Source organism: Lathamus discolor, chromosome 3 (genome assembly GCF_037157495.1).
Source record: "Lathamus discolor isolate bLatDis1 chromosome 3, bLatDis1.hap1, whole genome shotgun sequence".
Lineage (NCBI taxonomy): Eukaryota > Metazoa > Chordata > Aves > Psittaciformes > Psittacidae > Lathamus > Lathamus discolor.
In genome coordinates, this window is record NC_088886.1 from 127,399,559 (window position 1) to 127,419,225 (window position 19,667).

General features: G+C 41.9%; 1 protein-coding gene across 2 annotated transcripts in view; it reads left to right on the plus strand.

Annotated features, from left to right (window-relative positions):
* Positions 1 to 391: 391 nt before the first annotated feature.
* SMARCAL1 (SWI/SNF related, matrix associated, actin dependent regulator of chromatin, subfamily a like 1) overlaps positions 392 to 19,667 on the plus strand; it is a 39,915-nt gene continuing 20,639 nt past the window's right edge. The window contains exons 1-9 of one of the 2 annotated variants that reach the window (XM_065671543.1): positions 392 to 503; positions 1,438 to 2,347; positions 3,413 to 3,463; positions 6,201 to 6,461; positions 7,638 to 7,688; positions 11,506 to 11,686; positions 12,605 to 12,755; positions 15,491 to 15,649; positions 17,423 to 17,488. In XM_065671543.1, coding sequence (XP_065527615.1) covers positions 1,504 to 2,347; positions 3,413 to 3,463; positions 6,201 to 6,461; positions 7,638 to 7,688; positions 11,506 to 11,686; positions 12,605 to 12,755; positions 15,491 to 15,649; positions 17,423 to 17,488 — 1,764 coding nt within the window. In that variant the 5' untranslated portion in view covers positions 392 to 503; positions 1,438 to 1,503. The remainder of the gene's footprint in view (positions 504 to 1,437; positions 2,348 to 3,412; positions 3,464 to 6,200; positions 6,462 to 7,637; positions 7,689 to 11,505; positions 11,687 to 12,604; positions 12,756 to 15,490; positions 15,650 to 17,422; positions 17,489 to 19,667) is intronic. The other variant, XM_065671544.1, reaches the window with a different exon arrangement.

A 19,667-nucleotide genomic window follows, 5' to 3' on the forward strand; every position in this document is an offset into this window, starting at 1 on the left:
CGGCCTTGCACAAATGTCAGCCGCTGCTCTTAACACTCTGGGGTGGATTTCCTCCTCACTGCTTACAACAGGGTTTTCATCCTTTCTCATACATTACCACCATTTTTTATTCCCCATTCATAGCCACCCATTTAAAAGCCACGCACATTGGCATGTCAGGCCCCCTACACCAGAAGCAGCCGGTGAGGGAGCGCTGCCCTAGCCGTGCAGCACAGGGAGCTGTCCGGGGCAGAGCCTCAGCCCGCGGCCGACAACAGGGCCCCTGCATACAGCGTGCGTGCTTGAGCCGAACCTCGACGAGAGTGGGGCGGGACGGCTGCCAGGGCCCCTAAGATGGCGCCGCCAGGGGAAGACTACATTTCCCAGCGGGCCCAGCGCCCCGCGCGCGGTTTCTTGGTTCCCGGTGTGCCGCAGTCTGCGGCCGCTTGGCGCCGCCGGGCGGGAACGTGGGTTCTGCCGGGAGTTGTAGTCTGTGCGGCTGCGAGCCTGGCCTCTGCCAGCCGGTGGGTGCGCGGGCTTTGCGGGGGGAAGCGGCCCGGCCCGGGCTGTAGTGGAGCTCCGGGGGGACGGGAGGGAGCGGGCGGGGACCCTGGCCTCAGTGTGGTGCTTGAGGCCTAGCGGCGGTGCTTGAGGATGGTGGGGGCCCCAGCCTGCGGGGTTGGGGCCGGGACCTCAGGGCAGTGTTCGATAGGGGTCCCGGGTGCCAGGGAAAGGAGCGGGGCAAGGGGTGAGCTTCACTTGTCACGGGGTGATGAGGAAAATAGGTTTCAGTGCTGCAAGGTGGGCAGCCGCCTGGGGCATGGAGCAGGGAGTAGATGGAGTGAGGCCAGCGCCCGGGAGAGGTGGTGGGAGCCAGGTCCTCGCTATGATCGCAATGGCTTCGGTCTGTGAGTGGCCCTTTCTCAAGGCGGCAGCTGATTCTGCACTTTGGGGTTCAGTATGTATTTGCTGCACATTGTGAGATGCCCACAAACTGGAAGGTGATCAGGAAAGACAGGGTTTTTTCCCCATCTTTGCTTTAGGTACCAGAAATATGAAACACTTCCACACAAGGCTGTACAGAAATGTATTCCTTTGCTTTCATCTCTTTGCAGGGCTGGTCCTGCAGTGCAGGATGTCCCTGTGCCTTGGCTATTTTACCAGTTCTGCTGGGATTTGCAGAGAAGCATGCTCAGAACTGTAGCAGAATAGGGATTTTCTCCTTTTTCTATATGTTTTATCTATGTGGAACTGACATGCAAAGCCCCAGCAGTGGCTGTCGGCATCTGCTTGCTGATAATGGCTCAGCATTGGTCTGACAGCTTTGCTGTACTACTGGGTTTTTGTGTAGGATCAGTTACAGTAATACTCGCTAGTAATACTTAGTTATCAATACAATAACCATTTTTGTGGGGAACACAGTTGAAACTTCCTGTCTCTTTTTACTGTCTTTTACAGACACATGTGACTCTGATTAATTCCTGATGCAGTTTCGATTCAGATTTATTGTTTGAATTGTTGAAGATGTCATCAGGCCTTACAGAGGAACAAAAGAGAAGAATTGAAGAGAACCGCCAGTTGGCTTTGGCTAGGAGAGCAGAGAGGTTGGCAGCCCACAGAGGTGGGCACTTGGGGGTCGCTGGACCTCAGGTGAAAGAACAGAGTCCAGGCCATCAGGGAAGCTTGAAGGAAGAGAACAATCATGTCAGATTCATTAGCCAGCACAAACAGAATCCAAACAGTCCTGTGCAGAAGAGCTGTCTTCAGAAAGATTATAATCATTACACTGCAAACCAACAGATGGCTGGTTCACATGGAGAGCAACAAAAGAATTGTTCAGAGAACTCGGAACAAGCAAGTGGCATTAAGCCTACAATGATCGCAAATTCTCTGAGTTATTCCCATAAACATTATGTGGATGCTGATGGTCAGGAACATGGACAACAAGCTTTAATTAATCTTGGTACATTCCAGCAGCCCAAATGCTACCCAGCTTTCAAAACCCCTACGGAATCATCTCAGCCCAGATTAATTGATAACAGGCACCCTGATGGTAGTAAAGATTTACAGAGTCAGAAAAAATCTGCCATAAAATATGTTACACCACCAAGCAGTGCCAACCCAAGTGATACAGAAATGCTGATAAACACAAGGAGACCAAAGGAAAGAGAAGGGGAAGGAGGTAGGATGCAGAAGCTGACCAGCTGTGTTAGTGCCGGCTCTACCTTTGAAGCTGCCTCTTGCAAGAAAGGAAATAGTGTTACAAGAGGAAAATGCGTGAAATATGGGAAAGACCGATTTCAGGTTGAAATAGGGTATAATGCTGAACTTATTGCAGTGTTTAAGAAGATACCAAGCAAAAGCTATGGTAAGAATTGGTTATTTGCTGTTATCTAATGTCCCTGCCCATGGCAGGGGGATTGGACCTAGGTGGTCTTAAGGTCCTTTCCAACCTGAACTATGATCTCTGTTTACATGATATTGAAGTTTCAGCATCTGCTGGAACGGTAGTTGCTATATGCCCTGAAGGGGGCCTATAGGGATGCTGGGGAGGGACTCTTCATCAGGGACTGTAGTGACAGGACAAGGGGTAATGGGTTAAAACTTAAACAGGGGAAGTTTAGATTGGGGATAAGGAGGAAATTCTTTCCTGTTAGGGTGGTGAGGCACTGAAATGGGTTGCCCAGGGAGGTTGTGAATGCTCCATCCCTGGCAGTGTTCAAGGCCAGGTTGGACATAGCCTTGGGTGAGATGGTTTAGTGTGAGGTGTCCCTGCCTATGGCAGGGGGGTTGGAACTAGATGATCTTGAGGTCCTTTCCAACCCTAACTATTCTATTATTCTATTATTCTATTCTATGATTCTTAGAAGTGTAGCTGTTGCTGGGGTAAAATACGTGGTATTAAGTGGGGATTTGAAAAGTAAAGACAGCTGAAATTGGAAAGAAATTCTGGGCATATATAGCTTGGGCTTGGATTTAGCCAAGAAGTTAGAGGCCCTGCTTTATGAACAGTGCTCTAAGAAGTGTAGTGACAGTAGCTGCTTGGAGCCGTTGGGAGCAAAAGAAATTGTCATAAATTGATATGGGAAAATGGGTCACTACAGCTGTAGTTCAGAGTTGATGAGGTGATGCTATTAACTGGGTTACTGAGAGCAGTGGAGTCTCCACGTTTTAGCTTGCTTCTGGTCTTTTCTCACTGCCTTTATTTGTTGTATTCCACTTTTGTTTCTCCCATGTGTTGCCCTGTGAATGGCTGCTGATTCTTCTATAGCTTTTTTTGGTGTCATGTATCTGTAAACTTGAGCATACTGTTTTTCAGATGTGTATAAGAAAAGCTTGCATGAGTAGCTTGAATTCTGGCTTACCTTGCATGGGTGTTTCACACCACCATGTTTTTCGTGCTCTACATGATTTGTATTCTGACCTGTTTTAGATCCTGATACGAAAAAATGGAATTTCAGCCTGAAAGATTACAGCAGTTTCAGTAAGTAAATGATAAAAAATAATCCAAATCTTTACCCCCTTCCACTGTCTTCCATAATTATTATTTAGTTTTGTTATTGTCTGGAGTAACAAAACCAGTGCTACTCAAACATAATGCCTGTTAGGCATCTAGCTCATAGCATTTTTCTGACACTTTGTAGTTGATTAGAAATAACTTAATTTTTCACATAATATAAATACCAAGCATACATTTAACTTTTTCTGATGTTGCTGAATTTTCCAGTGTCCAACAAGCCTTATCGTAGGAGAAATATCTACTGTGCACATACTTCATATGAATCTGTATTGAGAACTGTGTTCTACTTGCTGATGCTTAATTTCTAGGTCTATTCATGTATTTGCTTTCTAAACAGCTCTTTTTTTTCTTTTTTTTTTTTTCCTGAAAAATAAACAAACCAAAACACCCCAAATAAACAACACAACAGACATATTTTCCTGTTAATTTGGGTATCAGAAAAGGATAAAGAGTCATTTCTTAAGGCTTTGAGTGAGCCTGAAAATGGATTTGCCTTTTAGCATACCAAGTATGGTCTTATCTCTTCTTTCTCTCCTGTCATTTTATTCTGGAAAGATTGAGAGATGATAGAGGCAAACACTTCAGGTAAGCTTTTCAAAAGCATATTGTATTGAAGTGAGTGATAAATCACTATTGATTTCAGTGGGAACAGAATTAGGCCTGAGTTGAGCACTTTGAAAAACCCACAGTTGAGTGCTGGTATTTTAGCTTCCCATGTGGGTTGCCACACATTTATAATTGAAGTGCTGCTGGTTTGCTTGAAGTGTATCACGTACAGATGAGAGCAGAGTCTCTGCACCAAGGAGCTTGCAAGAGAAGAGGATGGTTTTCAGGGTTTTTCCTTAAAGCTATCAAATATGAGTTCTTTCTGGAAAGTTCACGTTGACAAGTGAAGACAGTATCTGATCATCATTGGGCAATGATGTCTGGAGAAAAATACCCTGAAAAAGGGGAACGGACTTAAAAGGGCCTTGGTTTGAAGACTTGTAAGTGTAAAAACAATTATTTTAAAGGTTCCTACAGTTAATTTTGTTCTGAATAGTGTTATCCTGTACTACATTTATTTCTTTGTACTTTAAATAATTAAACGTAGTCAAATTTAGAAAAAAATAGTAAAAAAAAGTTTGGGGTTTTCTTGTTTGGGTTTGTTTTTTATGGTTTTTTGGTTTGGGGTTTTTTTCTTGGTTTTTTTTGGGTTTTTTTTTTTTACAATTTCAGTATTTGTTGTAGACGTGAGATCTAACTATGTAATGCTACATCGCATCTAAAATCTTTTGCTTGATGCAGTGGGAGTAGAAATTATAAATTGGTGGCTTCCTAGTCCTCTACTTTAAAAGTTAGTTTCACTTTAATTTTTAAATTTTTTTCTTTTGGAGTATAAATCTCAAATGGTTGCGTTTTTTCTGGAAGTCAGTTATTAATTTAAAATAAAGTTGAATTAAGTACAAATGGTTTATTTATTTATTTCTGATTAGGAAGAAAGTGTCTGAATTTATTTCTTTCTTTTTTTCCCTTTTCAAATCTTAACCACTGAACTTAGATTTTGTATGTTTTTGTTGCATATCAGTAAGCTGGACTATTTAAAAAGAAGCAGAGTGGATCATGATGTGCAGCTTAATGCTTAAAGGACTGGATTTATGCTAAAAAGCTACCTGATAGGGAAGACTGCTTCTCTCTACAAATACATGCGCTTAGGGGTCCCTTGCTTTTGAGTCTAATGGACTAGAGATGTTCGTGAATCTTTGTTTTACTGTAGTACCTATGCGTTGGAGTCTTGGGGATGAATTTCATTATTTGATGCTGTAAAAATATAAGAAAAAAAATTATTCTTAAGCATCACAGTTTGGCTGTAATAATAAAGACAACATATGTGTGTAGATTGGCAGAGGAACACAGGGAGAAGTGGAATGTTTACTAGTGTGGATAGCTGTGGTTTCAGGCTAACAGCTGTAAAATGCTGTGTCCCCTCTCTCCCCATGCTCCAGCATCATGACAGAGGTGAATGCTAGCCAGCAGTAAGATTGGAGGGCAGATGGTTGGGGGGAAGTAAAAGTCTAACTCTAAGACACAGAAGAATAAAGGGTTATGGACTTAAATTGTAACAAAGGAGTTAGTGGTTTGGACTAGATTCCTTCCTAAAGGATTGTGAACATGCAGCAGTCCTCCTAGATAAGGTTATGTATCAGACACTTACATGAGGCAGGAGGCAAATATTTTTAGATCTTTCTCCTTTGCTGTTTGCAGAAGTAACCTTCCATCTTTTAAGGCACATACTATTGATCACCATGGCCCTATCCCTGCGACTTCATAAGTGAAAATGCTGTGTGTAATTTACTGTTCATGTAAATCTGCAGATTGCTTCCCCTGCCCTAATAAGCCACATTTTGGAATTGCCAGTAGGGAGCCTAATACAGTGACAGTGCTGACAGGCCCTTGTTCACCTACTGTCACATATGCCTTCTACCCCTGCTGTATTCTCTGTGGAAAAACCCATCAACCTGCTCCTCCAGGCCATCACTCTCTCTGGTCCTCAGCCCTGTGAGTGAAAGCAGGGAATCATCATGCCTTTTAAACTTGAAGACACATGATTTGTTTGTCATCCTCCTGTTCTTTATCTTCCCAAACCATCCTGTGCATCTTTAGTTCATCAGTGTTCTTCGTTATTAATTCTTTTCTCTCTATCTCCTGTTTTTCTCCCTAGTGGAAGCAGCAAATCAACTTCCGTCAGTAATTCTGGCACCACTGGAAGGAGAAAATGCAGTTGGCTTGGCATCAGGCTCTTGTTTTGCTGGCAATAGGATTTATGTGAAATCCCTCTTGAAGATGTGTGAGAACTGGAAGAAACCCTCAGCCTGTGTCAAAGGGAAGTGTGTGCTGATCTCTCGCTTGCGGTTTGAGGTTGATATTGGGTATTCTGCAGAAGTAATTGGAGTGTTCAAGCAGATGGGTTCCAGAAATTATGGTGAGTCTCTGTTGTTTCTGCTTTATTCTAATTACATTGTTTGGGCTGCTTCTGGAATGCTCTGAACACTTCAGAGGAGAGATTATAAGAGTACATCCCTCTAAAAGAGCATAAGAAGCTGTGCTTTGGTGAAGATTTTGAGCTCCCATAGTTATGACATAGTGCTATATCGGTGTTCTGCACTCCATGGCAGAACATGTACTCTTCTGGGCCAAAGTGATACTTCAGGACTCAGCACAATTATATTTACTGTTGAAGTTGGATGTGCTGATAATTTGCCAGCAGTATGAAGACCATGCATAAGTTCTTGTCTTTATCATCAAATGCAGTCTGACATTCCTATATTTCTTTTTTTCTGTGATGTATAATGACTGCGACTACCTGAGCAGATCCAGTTTACCAGCAGCTTTACTGATGTTTTGGGGGCAAGTGGAACTGCAGAGTGCTTCTCTGTTGGCATTCAGAATTCAACGGGAAATATCATTTTTTTTCCCACTCGTAATGTGGGAATTGAGGCACAGAGTAATGAGATGACATGCGCAGTGTCACAGCCGGTCAGTGACAGCATGGGGAAAAATCCCTGGGGCTCTTGTTTGGGCAGGGCCCCAGCTAGCTCGCTGTGTCTTTAGCTGACTGAATTCACTCTGCCTTCCCTGGAAGTTGTAGGCAGGTGCTGCCCAGGGATAAACCTGCCAGCCAAGTCTTCAAGGTACATTTTGGGTATTGATGAATTGGTGAATTTCCTCTGTACCATCCTGAGCACAACCCTTGTAAGATACAGAGGTAAAATTGAAAGCAGTGGTGTTACTGACGGAAGCTAAAGTTTGTTGGTTGACAAATAAGAACCTTCACACACATTCTTCATCCTTTCTTGGAGTGAAAAGAAAGTGGTTGCCAAAATCCTTGGGCAGGTGGGTTTTTGCAAAGGTTCATTGAGGGAGCTGACCTTGGCTTGCTCTGGTGATACCACCACTTCTAGATGTGTGCTCATACTTTTAATTGTACTTCAAACTGCTTAAATGTAGAAGTAAGCAGAGGAGAATTGATTGCTGGATAAGTAAAAATTCTTTTAAAGCAGTTCTAAAATGCAGAGGATATAGATGGATAGCCATGTTCTTAGGGACAGAGAATTCAGTCTTTTTTAAAGACTTACGACAGTGTTTGTAACTATTGCAGATATCAACACCAAAAGGTGGAATTTCCTGCTGGAGGACTATCCCAGACTAAGTGAGTAGCTGTATTTTCCTGGCTAGGGCTATTTTCTGGGGAGGCAAGTTAATCCTAAATTCATTTCTCAGGTTAAGCCTTTTCACTGTGGGGAGATAATTTGATAACGAACTGTGACGCAGGTGTCTTCCTGTTTTGTCAGGCATTTATACTGTTTGTCCAGACTCAAAATTTTATAAATGTGTGTTATTCATGGCAGTCCTTTAGGGAACCATTGGGAAGATGGCTCTGTTTTGTCTTATTCTGCGCTGAATTCCTGTGCTGTTTTTTAGAGCTCATGGATGTATTTACTATCATAAAGTTATTTTTAATACTTACATAGCAGCTCTACTTGAACTAAAGAGGTGCAGGAAAATGGACACCTCTGTTCCTATTTGCCAAATTTGAAGAGGTCAGTGTGGTGCCTGCCAAGCCTTTCTGTCTTTACAGAAATTCTGTCTTACTCTTTTTAGCTGCACTGTCCTTAGCCTCAGTGCCAGCCTGCATTATTCCCTTTTGTGTGTATATCAATTCATAAACTGGCACAGGCAGCCCTTGCTTAGAAAACAAACACATATCAGGCTGTCTTACTTCCAGTTCTTTAAGCAGTTTGCATGATATTGTTCTATTTCATTTCACAGCACATTTTGTGTTTCAGGTCAGAGTGCTAGATTTTCAAGTCAAATGATTTCTGTAGCAACCAGCTCATCCACAGTTTACAAGTCTAGTTGCTGTCTGGCTGATTTTGTTCAGCCTCCTGTATTACAGCTGGTAGTAATGGCTTTGCAGGCGGCACACAACTGTTACGTTTTTAATTGATGTACAAGGCAGGTTAGAATTCAGGTTGCTTCCATAGCTGAGTTCATTCTAAGCAAATAAAAAGAGCTGCTTGTTTCTCTTGCAGAAGTGTGCAGATCTGCTTGAAGCAGAGGCCTTCATCTTGAAACAGAAATTCATATTTCATATTTCAAATTTCATATTTCATAGAAATCCAGATTTGTTTGAAGCTGGTTGATGGATGCTTAAAAGGAAGCTTAGCAAAAAAGTCTTTTTAAAAGAGCATTGTATTTTCCCCTGCACGTGGATCTAAGCACATAGTTCATTTCTTGATGGAAATTGACCATTAGACTCCTGCCTTTATGCATCTGTGTAATGCTGGTGAAACTGACTCACTGATCTAAAGTGAAGAGCTGTGTTTTGTTGTGTTTTGTTGGTTTTTTGTTTGGTTGGTTGTTGGTTTTTGGTTTTTGGTTTTTTATAATGGATGCCACTTTGAGGAATAATCCAGTCTCAGCAGCATGCTCCCAGTACATCTGCTTCTTAGTTCATGTTTAGTTACGTTTACGGAGTGCTTTGAGATGAATAGCAGTATGCAAATCCTAAGTATTATAATTATTATATGTCAGCCCAGTTGACCTGCTCTGTTTGCCTTGGTACTCGTGTGAAGCTATGTGGCTGTGGAATTTGATTGGGGTAAGCTTCAGGCAGATACTAAGAAACATGCTACACACGTCACACTTTCTGAGTGTTACAGAGCTGAAATGCTGTTGCTCAGAGGAGTTTTCCTCTAGCATGAGCTCCTACATCCACAGGATGCTGAAGTGTGTTTAATAATTGAATATCTGCATACTCCTATGATGCATGTAATGCAGGGCCTTGTAGGAATGCCAGATCTTGAAAACACGTGTTTTGGTGGAGGCTATTGCAAAACTCCAGGATTGGGATGCTGACAGACCCCGATTTCGTGAGAGCTGCTGATCCCTCACAGTTTGCTATAAGTGCCTTTCGTATGTCCATAGGGCCTGATCCTGTAGCACGTGATAGGCAGTATGAACAAAAGCATCGTCTCCCAGTCTGTCACTCTCTCAGCCATGCTGGCTGGCAGTTGTATGCATATACATCATGTGAAGTGTTCAGAATCCTACAGATTTGAGGAAAGAAAAAAATCATAAATCTTCTTGCAGGGTGTAATTTGTGAGGGCATTTGAGGCTTCTGGCACATGCCTTTTTAAGGAACAGCATTTGCTTTGTGCCTGTTTGTTTACCTACATCAAAATAAAAGAATTTTTTAAAGGTTGGTTGCCATTTCCAGCAGAGAGATCTGTTGGCTGGTAACGGTTTGCGGAGGTTAATGTCTCTGCCTAGTTGCTCAGTCATCTTTATGTAAAGGTCACTTCAGTAAAAATGTCTGTGGGATGAATCATGCTGGTGGCAGATACATCTTAATCACTCTCCCAGCTCATGTACAGAACAATAGCAACAGAATTATCAGTGAGCAAATTGTAGCAATTATGCTAACACATAGCTCAGTCTGTGAGTGTAATAACAAGCTTGTGCTGCACTTCGGGTGGAGAGAATTCCTGCTATTGAGGAAGTATAAATTAAACTGGAGAATTTAAAAAGTTTGGTTGTTGCCCAACCACAAATGGAAATCTTTTCATATGGATATTTCTTGGAACTGCTCTCCCCTTTCATATGGCAGGGGTCCATCCTGCTGCTTTCTTCTGGGAGATAGCTGAAATAAAAATACTTAACTGGATTCTGGAGGTGCATTTACCACTGGTATAGTGAATTCTTGTTTAAGTTATGTTTGCAAAGAGTTGTTTTATGTCTTTCTGACTTCATACACAAACCAACCACTAAAAAAAAGAGTTGCTTCCTGCAGTAAAGGATCTGTGCACATGTATTTGGGTTCCTAGTGTAGAGGTGTCTCTTATTTCTCAGTCAGTGGTCAAAGATTGATTGCTAAACGTGTTTTCCTCATCCCAAATCACTGCATGTTTTAAACTGGTATTTGTTTTCATAAAAATTTGTTGTTGGATTAAAAAGAAATACTTTTATCTTTCTGGGATGGGATATAGGTGGCTGGAGGAGACTGAAATAAGGTTGTCTAGAAGGAGAGTTGCTCTGACGCTCTGCTTGTTGTGATGCATGGGTTGAAAAGATGAAGGCCCAAGGTCTTTGCAGAATGGAGGCTGGGGATCTCTTTAGTTTGATTGGGAAGGCTTTATGCTGTAGATAAAACTGAGAGGCTCCATGGCTGAAACAGCAGTGGTGGTGAGGGACTCAAGTGACTGCCTATGGGCTGGTTCTGGCTTGCAAGCTACTCCAGTCCAAGAGAACAGCAGTGGATAATAGCTCAGCAGGGAGTTGCTGTTGATACTCTGTCCCTGAAGGATGGCTGTCAAAGTGCTGCTGATGGTGGTACAGGAGCAGTTTCTCTGAGTCTTGAGGTGCTTCCTGTTTTCTTATCCAAATGTGGTAAAAGAGGGGTCATAAAGTGGAGACAGAGCCAAATCTGTGTGAATTTGAGAGGAGAGTTTTCAAAGCTGAAGTTGTATGATATTCTTTAGGTAACTGTGTCTCTGGTCACTCCTGATCACTCAGAGACAGTGGAGACCTCATAGGTGTTTAATGCATAATCCCAAGGTCAGGATAAAGATGCCCCTGCCTTCTAGGCTTCAGGAGCTCTTTTGTTCAAATCAATACTTTTATTTATGAGTATAGTGTGCCCTAAGCTGCACTCAGTGTGAATAATCCAGCTCCAGCTGTATTAGTAGCAATCATCTCTGAATGATGGCATCAGACTCAGGGTTGGTTTTTTTTTTTATAACCAAGTCTAAATATGAGGGGAGGAGATGTGATTCATCATGTGGCTCTGAAATAGACTTTAGGAAAGAGGCCAGGTCAACACCTGTGCATGATGCAGTACTTTCTTGAGCTGTTTTAGGATAGGAAATAATATTGTTAATGAGGCTGAGGGTGTTCCCTAACGTCCATAATGTAAGTTGTGCGTATGTTGCCCCTTTCTGATAATAAAATGCTCTGTTCTTTGCAGTGGAAGTGTTACAGAGCCTTGTGTCAGTAGAAGTGGAGCCGCTGCCAGAGGCAGTGATACAGGCCTTTGCTGCTCAAATACAGAGAACTACATCACAGACAGACATTCCTGATGCTGACCTTTCAGTAGTGGACTCCAAAATTGTGAAGAGCCTCATGCCCTTTCAACGGGAAGGTGTGAAGTATGTCCTTTTTGCATGCTATTAAGAGCTAGTCCTTGCCTAGAATTGTGTACTCTATATTGGTACCTAGACTGCATTCTGTTCTATGAAGGGTTCAGCATTACCTCAGAGTCTTGGGCTGTTACGCTCTGTTGCTCAGGGCTCTTGGTTATTTGGTGTGGTATGGTTTGTTTTGTTGGGGTGGTGTTGTGGATTTATTTTGAGTGACACATCTATTCTGTTTCTACCTAGAGTTCTTTATCGTGAGTCATTTTGTTAGTCTCATAAAATTGTTCAAATGATACATTTCTGATCTCCCTCCGGTGATTCAGTGTGTGCCTAATTGTCATATGATTTTTTTATATTTTAAGGTCATCGTTTTTTGTTTGGTTTTGTGTTGGTTTTTTTTCCAAGTGCATCTCTTGTTGTTGTTTCTTGAATAATAACTGCACATGGGAAAGTGCCAGCAAATGGGACCCAGCCACTGGAAGATTTAAAGTGGCTAATTGTATGTAGAGATAAACTTTTAAATGGCCCTGTCCCCATCACATATGGTCATTAGTTGTTGACTTCAAGATGCAATCCACAAAAGCCTGTACTTACTGGTGTTAAAAGGGCATTGTTATTAATATATGACAGAATATGAGTAATATCATGGAAAGAATGTGCTTTAAATAGCTGTAGGTCTTGAGATGACTACTCATGAAATCAAAGTCTCTAAAGATTGGGTTGGACCACTGTTGGGGAGCTTTCAAGTTTGAGAGGTTTGTGAGAATTGCTAACTTGTGTTAAGACTAAGGGAAGAGCTCCAGGTTTACTGAAGAACCCAGATCACTTCCGGGTGATCACTTGGTGGTGAGTTGTGCTCATCTTGGCTGCCATGACACATAGTAATCCATTTCTTGACTCTTACTTAATTCCTCTCTCTCTTTTCCCCAGTTTTGCAATTTTAAGAAACGGACGTTTACTTATTGCAGATGACATGGGCTTGGGCAAGACTGTCCAGGCGATCTGCATTGCTGCGTATTACCAGAAGGAATGGCCCTTGCTCGTGGTGACTCCTTCTTCTGTGAGGTTTACATGGGCAGAGGTACCGTGAGCTTGAGCGTGCGCAGGTGGCTGCTAGAGGGCATGTGTGATGGTTGTGCTGTGTTGCACTCTGTATAAGTTAAAGTTTTAAAAAGATGTGTGTTAAGGGGGGGAGAGGGGAATTGCATGGCACTGACGGTATGGTATATGTGTATTTGATTTTCTTGGCTGATTTTTGTTTTGTGGTCCAGATGATCTGCTGGAAAGAGGGGCATCTAGAGAAAGTATCTCCCTGACCCTCTGTTAACTTCGCTCCTGCAAGTCAGCTGGCTCTAATGAGGTGTTCTATTCATCAGTGCCAAAGGCAGTAATTGCATTCAAGCAATTCTCTGTTGTATTCAAGTCCTTCATAGCAATATTTGCCAGTCCCTTGGCTGGAACAGAAGCCCAGATGCTGGGATTCTCCACTTTGTTGAAGAGGCTCCATTATCATCATTAAGTGTCTGTCATAATATCTTTTGGCTTGTCCACTGTGTGCTTTTGACTCCTCTGAGTCCTTTATTAATGTTGATCAGAAGCCCAAGAAAGCTTGCATAGTTGGGAAATACATCTTGAAATAAATTATTGTAATGACTTTTACACTGAGACTGTTGAGTTGCCATCGGCTAGTGAGATGTTCACTATGGGAGAAAAAGGTGAGCCAGAGGTTTTAGGTCAGTAATTTCATGCCTGAGCAAGAGGGGGTGGGAGTTTAGCTTTCCCTGGAATGTTGCATTGATAAGAAGTGTATTGATTGGGATTTGCTGGTTTTATGCTGTAGCAGGTTGTTAGAGCATCTTAGTGTTTGTTTTTATGTCCAGTAGTGCAACAAAATGTTGGGCAACAGGAAAAGAAAATTGTTTTCTGAACAAAGAAGTGATGCTTATCATGTTTGATATTTCAAAGGCTTGTAGACCTCTGGGTCAACATGTAAATTCAAGGCTTCTGTGGGATACCTACTGGTAACAGTCTGGGCCCTGGTTTCCCGAAGTACTGGGAAGCTGCCAACTAAAGTGTGGTGTCCTTCAAGAGATTTAAGCAATATGAGGTGGGGTGGTTTGTTGTTTTTTCTTTCTGTGAGTGCTTCCTTCGCCTACTCCCAGGAGGCTGTTGTAGGAGATGTTTTGTTAGGATGTTTGCTTTAGAATGAGTTGTGTTGCGTTGTGTGAATGTAAAAGGTACAAGTCTAATTAAAGTGTGTCACAGGCAGTGGAAGAAGGTGGAGTTCATTATTGTCTACTCTGTTCATTGTTGTACACCTGTGTTTTACTATAATAGTAGAAGGTTTTGTGGTGTCTCTGGAGCTGAATTGCCAGAAATTGTCTTAATCTCAGAGTTGTTAGCATTTTATTTTGGCTTTCCGGGCTCAGGCCACTGGGAGCCTTTATGTTCGAAGTGCCATAGGAAGCTGGCAGGACAATGTTAGGTACTCTGGATGAGAAGTACTGCAGCCATGCACATTCGGAGTTTGGCAGTGGAACTTGAATAATTAATGTTCAGAGCAATTTCAAAGCACTTCTTGTGGACAGAGGTCAACGTCAAGTAATAAATACAGGGTCACTTTTATGGTGTGAACTAGCCATGTGCCTTCATAAAAGGAGAGGGCAGTAGAGCTAGGAGCTTTCATATACTTCCCTGTTGCTGCCACATTTGTCTTTAAGTTTTGGCTTAGTGTTAGTCACGTAGTTTTTGGTTGGGATCTAACTTTGTTCACTTGTTGGCCCATTTTTTGTTGTGGTGCTTGCCATAAGTGGTGAAGAATAGTTAATTGTTGGTTTCTCACATACTGAGAAATGTGAGAAGCTCACATATAACTCCTCTGGCTGCTGCATGTGATTACTGAACAGAAGAGAAGAATGATACTTGGGGGACTTCCACAAGTGAAGGGCCTAGAGGCAGAGATGCCATTTCTCATCACCACTTGGATACATTTTTCCTAAAGGGAAGCAGATCCTGATTGCTGAAGCCCTAGCCTTTCTCTGCAGAGCAACATCAGCAGAACTCAAATGATGCAGAGAGGTTGATATCATTTGGGACACAATAACAAGGGAGATGGTGGGTGCTTAGTAGCTAACAGATGGGTTTGGGGGAGGATATCTTGCTCTGGTGTGTGGAGCACTTCAAGAGGTTGATTTGAATGACACATGTATTTCAGCTGCTATCATAGAGCAGCTGGTGTGTTGTCAACTTGACCTTTTCATTTTGTTTGTTTGTTTGGAGTATTTTTTGTAGATGCTTTAAGAAGGAGAGATAGTGGATGATTTTTTGTCAGTCTGGATGAGTTGTACTTCATCCTCACTGTGGAATAAACATTGCTATAGTGAGAGATGTTTACCACTTAAAAGTTTGTGCTTCACAGCCTGAGTTTGCTGTTTAGCGGGAAAACTGAACTTCCCTGTTAGTAGTTGTCACTCTCTCTGGCTCTGAGCGAAACAGGTAACTTTGTCAGGAGGTTATGCAAATTTCTATTACAGATCAGATTTTGGTTTTCAGTAAGAGGGAAGAATAGGGCATGTTTGACCCTTCTAGCTATGGAAGATAGATTTGGCCTTATAGTTTTGTTCTTTGTCTTCTCACTACTAGGGTTGTTTTCTTGGAGAGACTGTTTATCCTTACTGTACTCCAAGTTGATGTCTAATGGTGGGTGGGGTGGCTCCATGTTCTAAGCATTTCTAAGAATGCTTTGTGAAGTGCTTTGGGATCCTGACAGAGAACATAAGCACCAAAACACAATTAATTGCTTTTCTCTTCCTCCAGGCATTTCACAGGTGGCTTCCATCCTTGAGTCCAGGTAGCGCCAATGTCATTGTGACTGGCAAAGACAACCTAACAGCAGGCTTGATCAACATTGTCAGCTTTGACCTCCTCAGCAAGATGGACAGGCAACTTCAGAGAACTTTCCAAGTAGTTATTATTGTAAGTGGTACACTAAAATTTTGAAATTAATTGTATGCTGCAGATGGGGTGACCTTTGTGTTGTACAATGGAGAAGTGTAAAGCAGGCCTTATTTAAGACTGAAACTGACTCATTATTGGGGCTGCGATCATAGCTGTCTTCATGAGTAGAAGTAGGAGGTTTCCCTGAAACCTTTTGAGATAACTAGTAGAGTTATTAATTTATGATTCCTTCTTATGGTGCCCCTCTGATTACACTGTGGTTGGGCATGTCCTCTGCTGGAGAGAATGGCATTTAATGTGGTGCTTCAATACACTAGTCTTGGAATCGTATCTTTTAAGGGGATTGGACTTTACGGTGGTGTTAGTGTTTGTCTGGTAAACCAGATAACATTTCAACATCAAGTATGTGGATAAAGCATTAAAAACCCTCCCTTTGCTTGTGTTCCACTTACAATCTGCATTAAGCCTTCTTTGATCACTTGTATAATTTCTTTTGTAAATTACTTTTAAATCCATTATTTAACCTTCTACAGAGCCATGATAAAGTGCATTTTTCTAGATTTCTGTTACTAGAAATTCAAAACATCTAGTGTTTCAAATCCAGCTTGGACCAATAGAGAGCAGAAGTGTATCTGTAGCTTACTGTGAGTGTTTGATGTTCTCAGTCTAGTTTTCAGCATACATATGCACCTCTCCCTAAGATCATGACAATCAGAATGTAATAATCCTTTTGTTTCTCATCATCAGAAGGGAATGTGGGAATAGATGGAGTTCTCTGAAGATCAAACTATTTATGGGGGAATTGATTCCCTCCCCCCCTCCATTTTTATTTTTTCCCCTGCCCACTCCCTGACAAGCCATTCTGTCAGGGTAGAAATGTGAATTGTTACTTTCACATGCTGGTGCTTGAAGTGAAGGGACTTGGGCTCTAGGACTACTGCCCTGAAACCGTGAGATGGCAGATGTTCTTTCTGTGTGTTTATGTGTTCAGATTTGGACCCTGTATATACTTTTACAGATGACAGTAGTCTTACTGAGTGCCTAGCTTCCCTGCTTTTTCTCTCAGTCTTCTTTTGATGTCTGGGAACATTAATATAGCATATTTGTTAATCAGGAGAGAGAGGGCAGTGCCTGAGAGGCTAACCAGTTGTGTTGTCTTTTCATGCGTGGTCACATCCTCATCCACAAGTGTAAAGATGAGAATGTACCCTTAGAGGTCATCGACTAATTTTGTGTCTAAGTTCTGCCTTGCTATGGCAGCAGAAATGAAGTCTGTCTGGGGGTGATATCTCAGGTAGGAGGTTGTTATCCACCTGGTGAGCCCTATCAACAGAACAGTTGGATCCTAATTAGATTCCTTTCTTTTCCCCCCTCCTCATTTTCATTAACCCCTTATTTAGGGAAGTGGCACTGTATAGGCCTCCTATATTTTCTGCATTTAAAGGACACACAGGGGCAAATGGATATTGGTGGTAGAAATAATGTTCCTGTTTCTCCTTCCCTCTCCAGCCCCCTCTGCTTACTTGTATCTGGTCATTTGAGATTCATAGCCTTGAGGTTTGATTTCTCTGCTGTTTGCTTGCCGCTATGGGTTTGAATGTAGGAAAGCCTGCTATTCCCTATGCTGTCTTTTCACTTAGGATTTGATATGGCTATCCCGATACATGAAATATTGTCTGGGATGATAGGCTTGAAATATTAGATAGCAGAGAACACTGGGAATTTCTCCTGTAGCCTACAGTTGGACTATAGCTCAGAACTGTCTTCACTTTCATGCTTGTTTCATTTTAGGATGAATCTCATTTCCTAAAGAACATAAAAACTGCACGATGCCGGGCTGCCATGCCTCTACTCAAGGTGCGTATTCTGGGTGCTAAACCTCCAGCAGCTAAGGTCAGGCTCCCAGAGCAGTGTTGCTCCATTTACCAGGTTTAGGAGCCAGCAGATGAATTCTGTTGTGCAAGTGGAAATCCAGGTAATGTTTTAGATCCCAGAGCAGAAATTGTCTCTGGCTTAGTCACTTGTTTCCATACAAATGTTAGATAGTAAAACCTAACAAAAGAGCTTCAGAAGTACTGCCACTGATGAGTTTTATGGTGATGGGAAAAAGGGAATATCTTACTGGATGGGAAAACTTCCTGCCTGGATGTGTTCAGGGAGAGCAGAAAGAATAGTAGTGTCAATGTAGCTTGTTTAATAATCACTATCAGTTACTTCTTGATGCACAAGTTGCTGCTGTATATCAAAGTGACATTACATAGGTTTGTTCCTTGGCTTTGGTTTAGGGCTTTACTCTGTTCCTGCAAGCATTCAGTGAATTTGTGTGGCTGGGGTTCAGAAGCACTCCTGCTGGTTAAATGTACAGAGCTAGTAGGAAATGGCAGAATGTGGGGTTAGCAAGACAAGTGGCCCACAGGAAGGAGGCAATATTCAATTATGCAGTAACAGGAGAAATGTTAATTTCATGTCTACCTGTTGTCCTGGGATCAAAGAATCAAAGTCTCCCTGGTAGCTTTAGCAGATTAAAGTTACCAGTAGTTTCTAGATACTACAGAGTATTAGAACATGTACATTAGACCAAGGTAAATGCAGTTCCTCTTCAGCAATTATCAGCAAGTGTGTATAAAGAGATTTGATCTGTGATGGCTTTATTGCAACCTACTTTTATATGAAAGTTTCTTAATGGCAAGCTGAAGGTGGTTGTCCTTGAATAGCTTCATTGTTCCCTTTAAAGGCCTGACTCTTCTCTTGGCTTTCAAATCACTTGAGGCTTGTAACGTCTGGAAACTTAAGTAGGAGGTCCAATTTTATGAGCAGTTTGAATTACAATAATTAGAGTATATATCTGAAAATCGTGGAAAATAACCTCATTGGAGGAAATTCCTCATGGAGGAAAATTCATCTCTTTACAAAATGCTCAAAAAGTGGTCTCATCCTTTCCTACTTGTATCTTTGTAAGGATCAGCTTGTCAAAATTGCTTGCAGGGTAAAAGATACGAGAATGAAAGATGGTAGCTGTTAGGCGGAGGTTAATTGCCTTTATGCACTTACTGAGAACTTACAGCTTTATGGTGCCACATCACTGGTCTTAAAGAATTGAGAACTGGTACTTCTGAAACTGAATTTCAGTGTTCTGAAAGCGTAAGATTTTTGTGTTCATATCCTGCATTATCTCACCTGTAAACAGCATACAGCACCAGGTAGTTCAAGGTAGATGTGCAGGTAAATTTTATTCTGCTTGCTGACTATAACTTCTAAAGTGAGTATTTGCTGTAATAGCTACTCTTATGCCCTCCTTGTTTTCCAACACAGGTGTTTTCCTTTAAAACTAGTCCCTTTGGCAGCTTTATCTTCAAGTATTAGTGAGTGATGCTGTGTTCAGTATTGGCACAGCACGTCACAGCAGTGCTTTCGTATTTGAATGACTGCCAAAATATGAGGCATTTTCATCACTTGAATACTGGATTTAACAACTGTACTGTGTCATCTTCTTAGTAAATAGTCAATGTGGTAAATATTAAGTATTTTCAGTATTTTACATGGTGCTTTGATATTATTAAATAAAAGACATTGATAAACATGGAAACATACTGCTGGGGTACAGTATTCTTGCTCTTGCCTTCTTTAGGTTAAAAGGATTAGAGCAGTACTGGGCTCTTGGAAGAGACCAAGAAAACATGTATCCATAGGTCACTCCTTGATAGGTATGCTGCTTCTGGCACCTCAGTCTCTAGCTTAAGGTGACAGTGTGAAGCCATGCCAGTGCTGTAACCAAAGCTGCTGGAGCCAACTCGTGCATTGTCTACCTTCTGAGCATTGCCACAGGCATTGCTATTTCTAACTGTTGTTAGCATTATACTACTTTAAACTTTCTGAAATTGCCATAGTTGTTTATATTTCCAACAAAGTTGCCAACATCCTCATGCATGAAAGCGTCGGTTTTGCCTGAATTTTGGGGCCGGAGAAGGAAAAAACTCAACACCTAAGAAATGTGATCCTTGGTCCTTACATGCTACAGTCACCTGAGTCCATAATG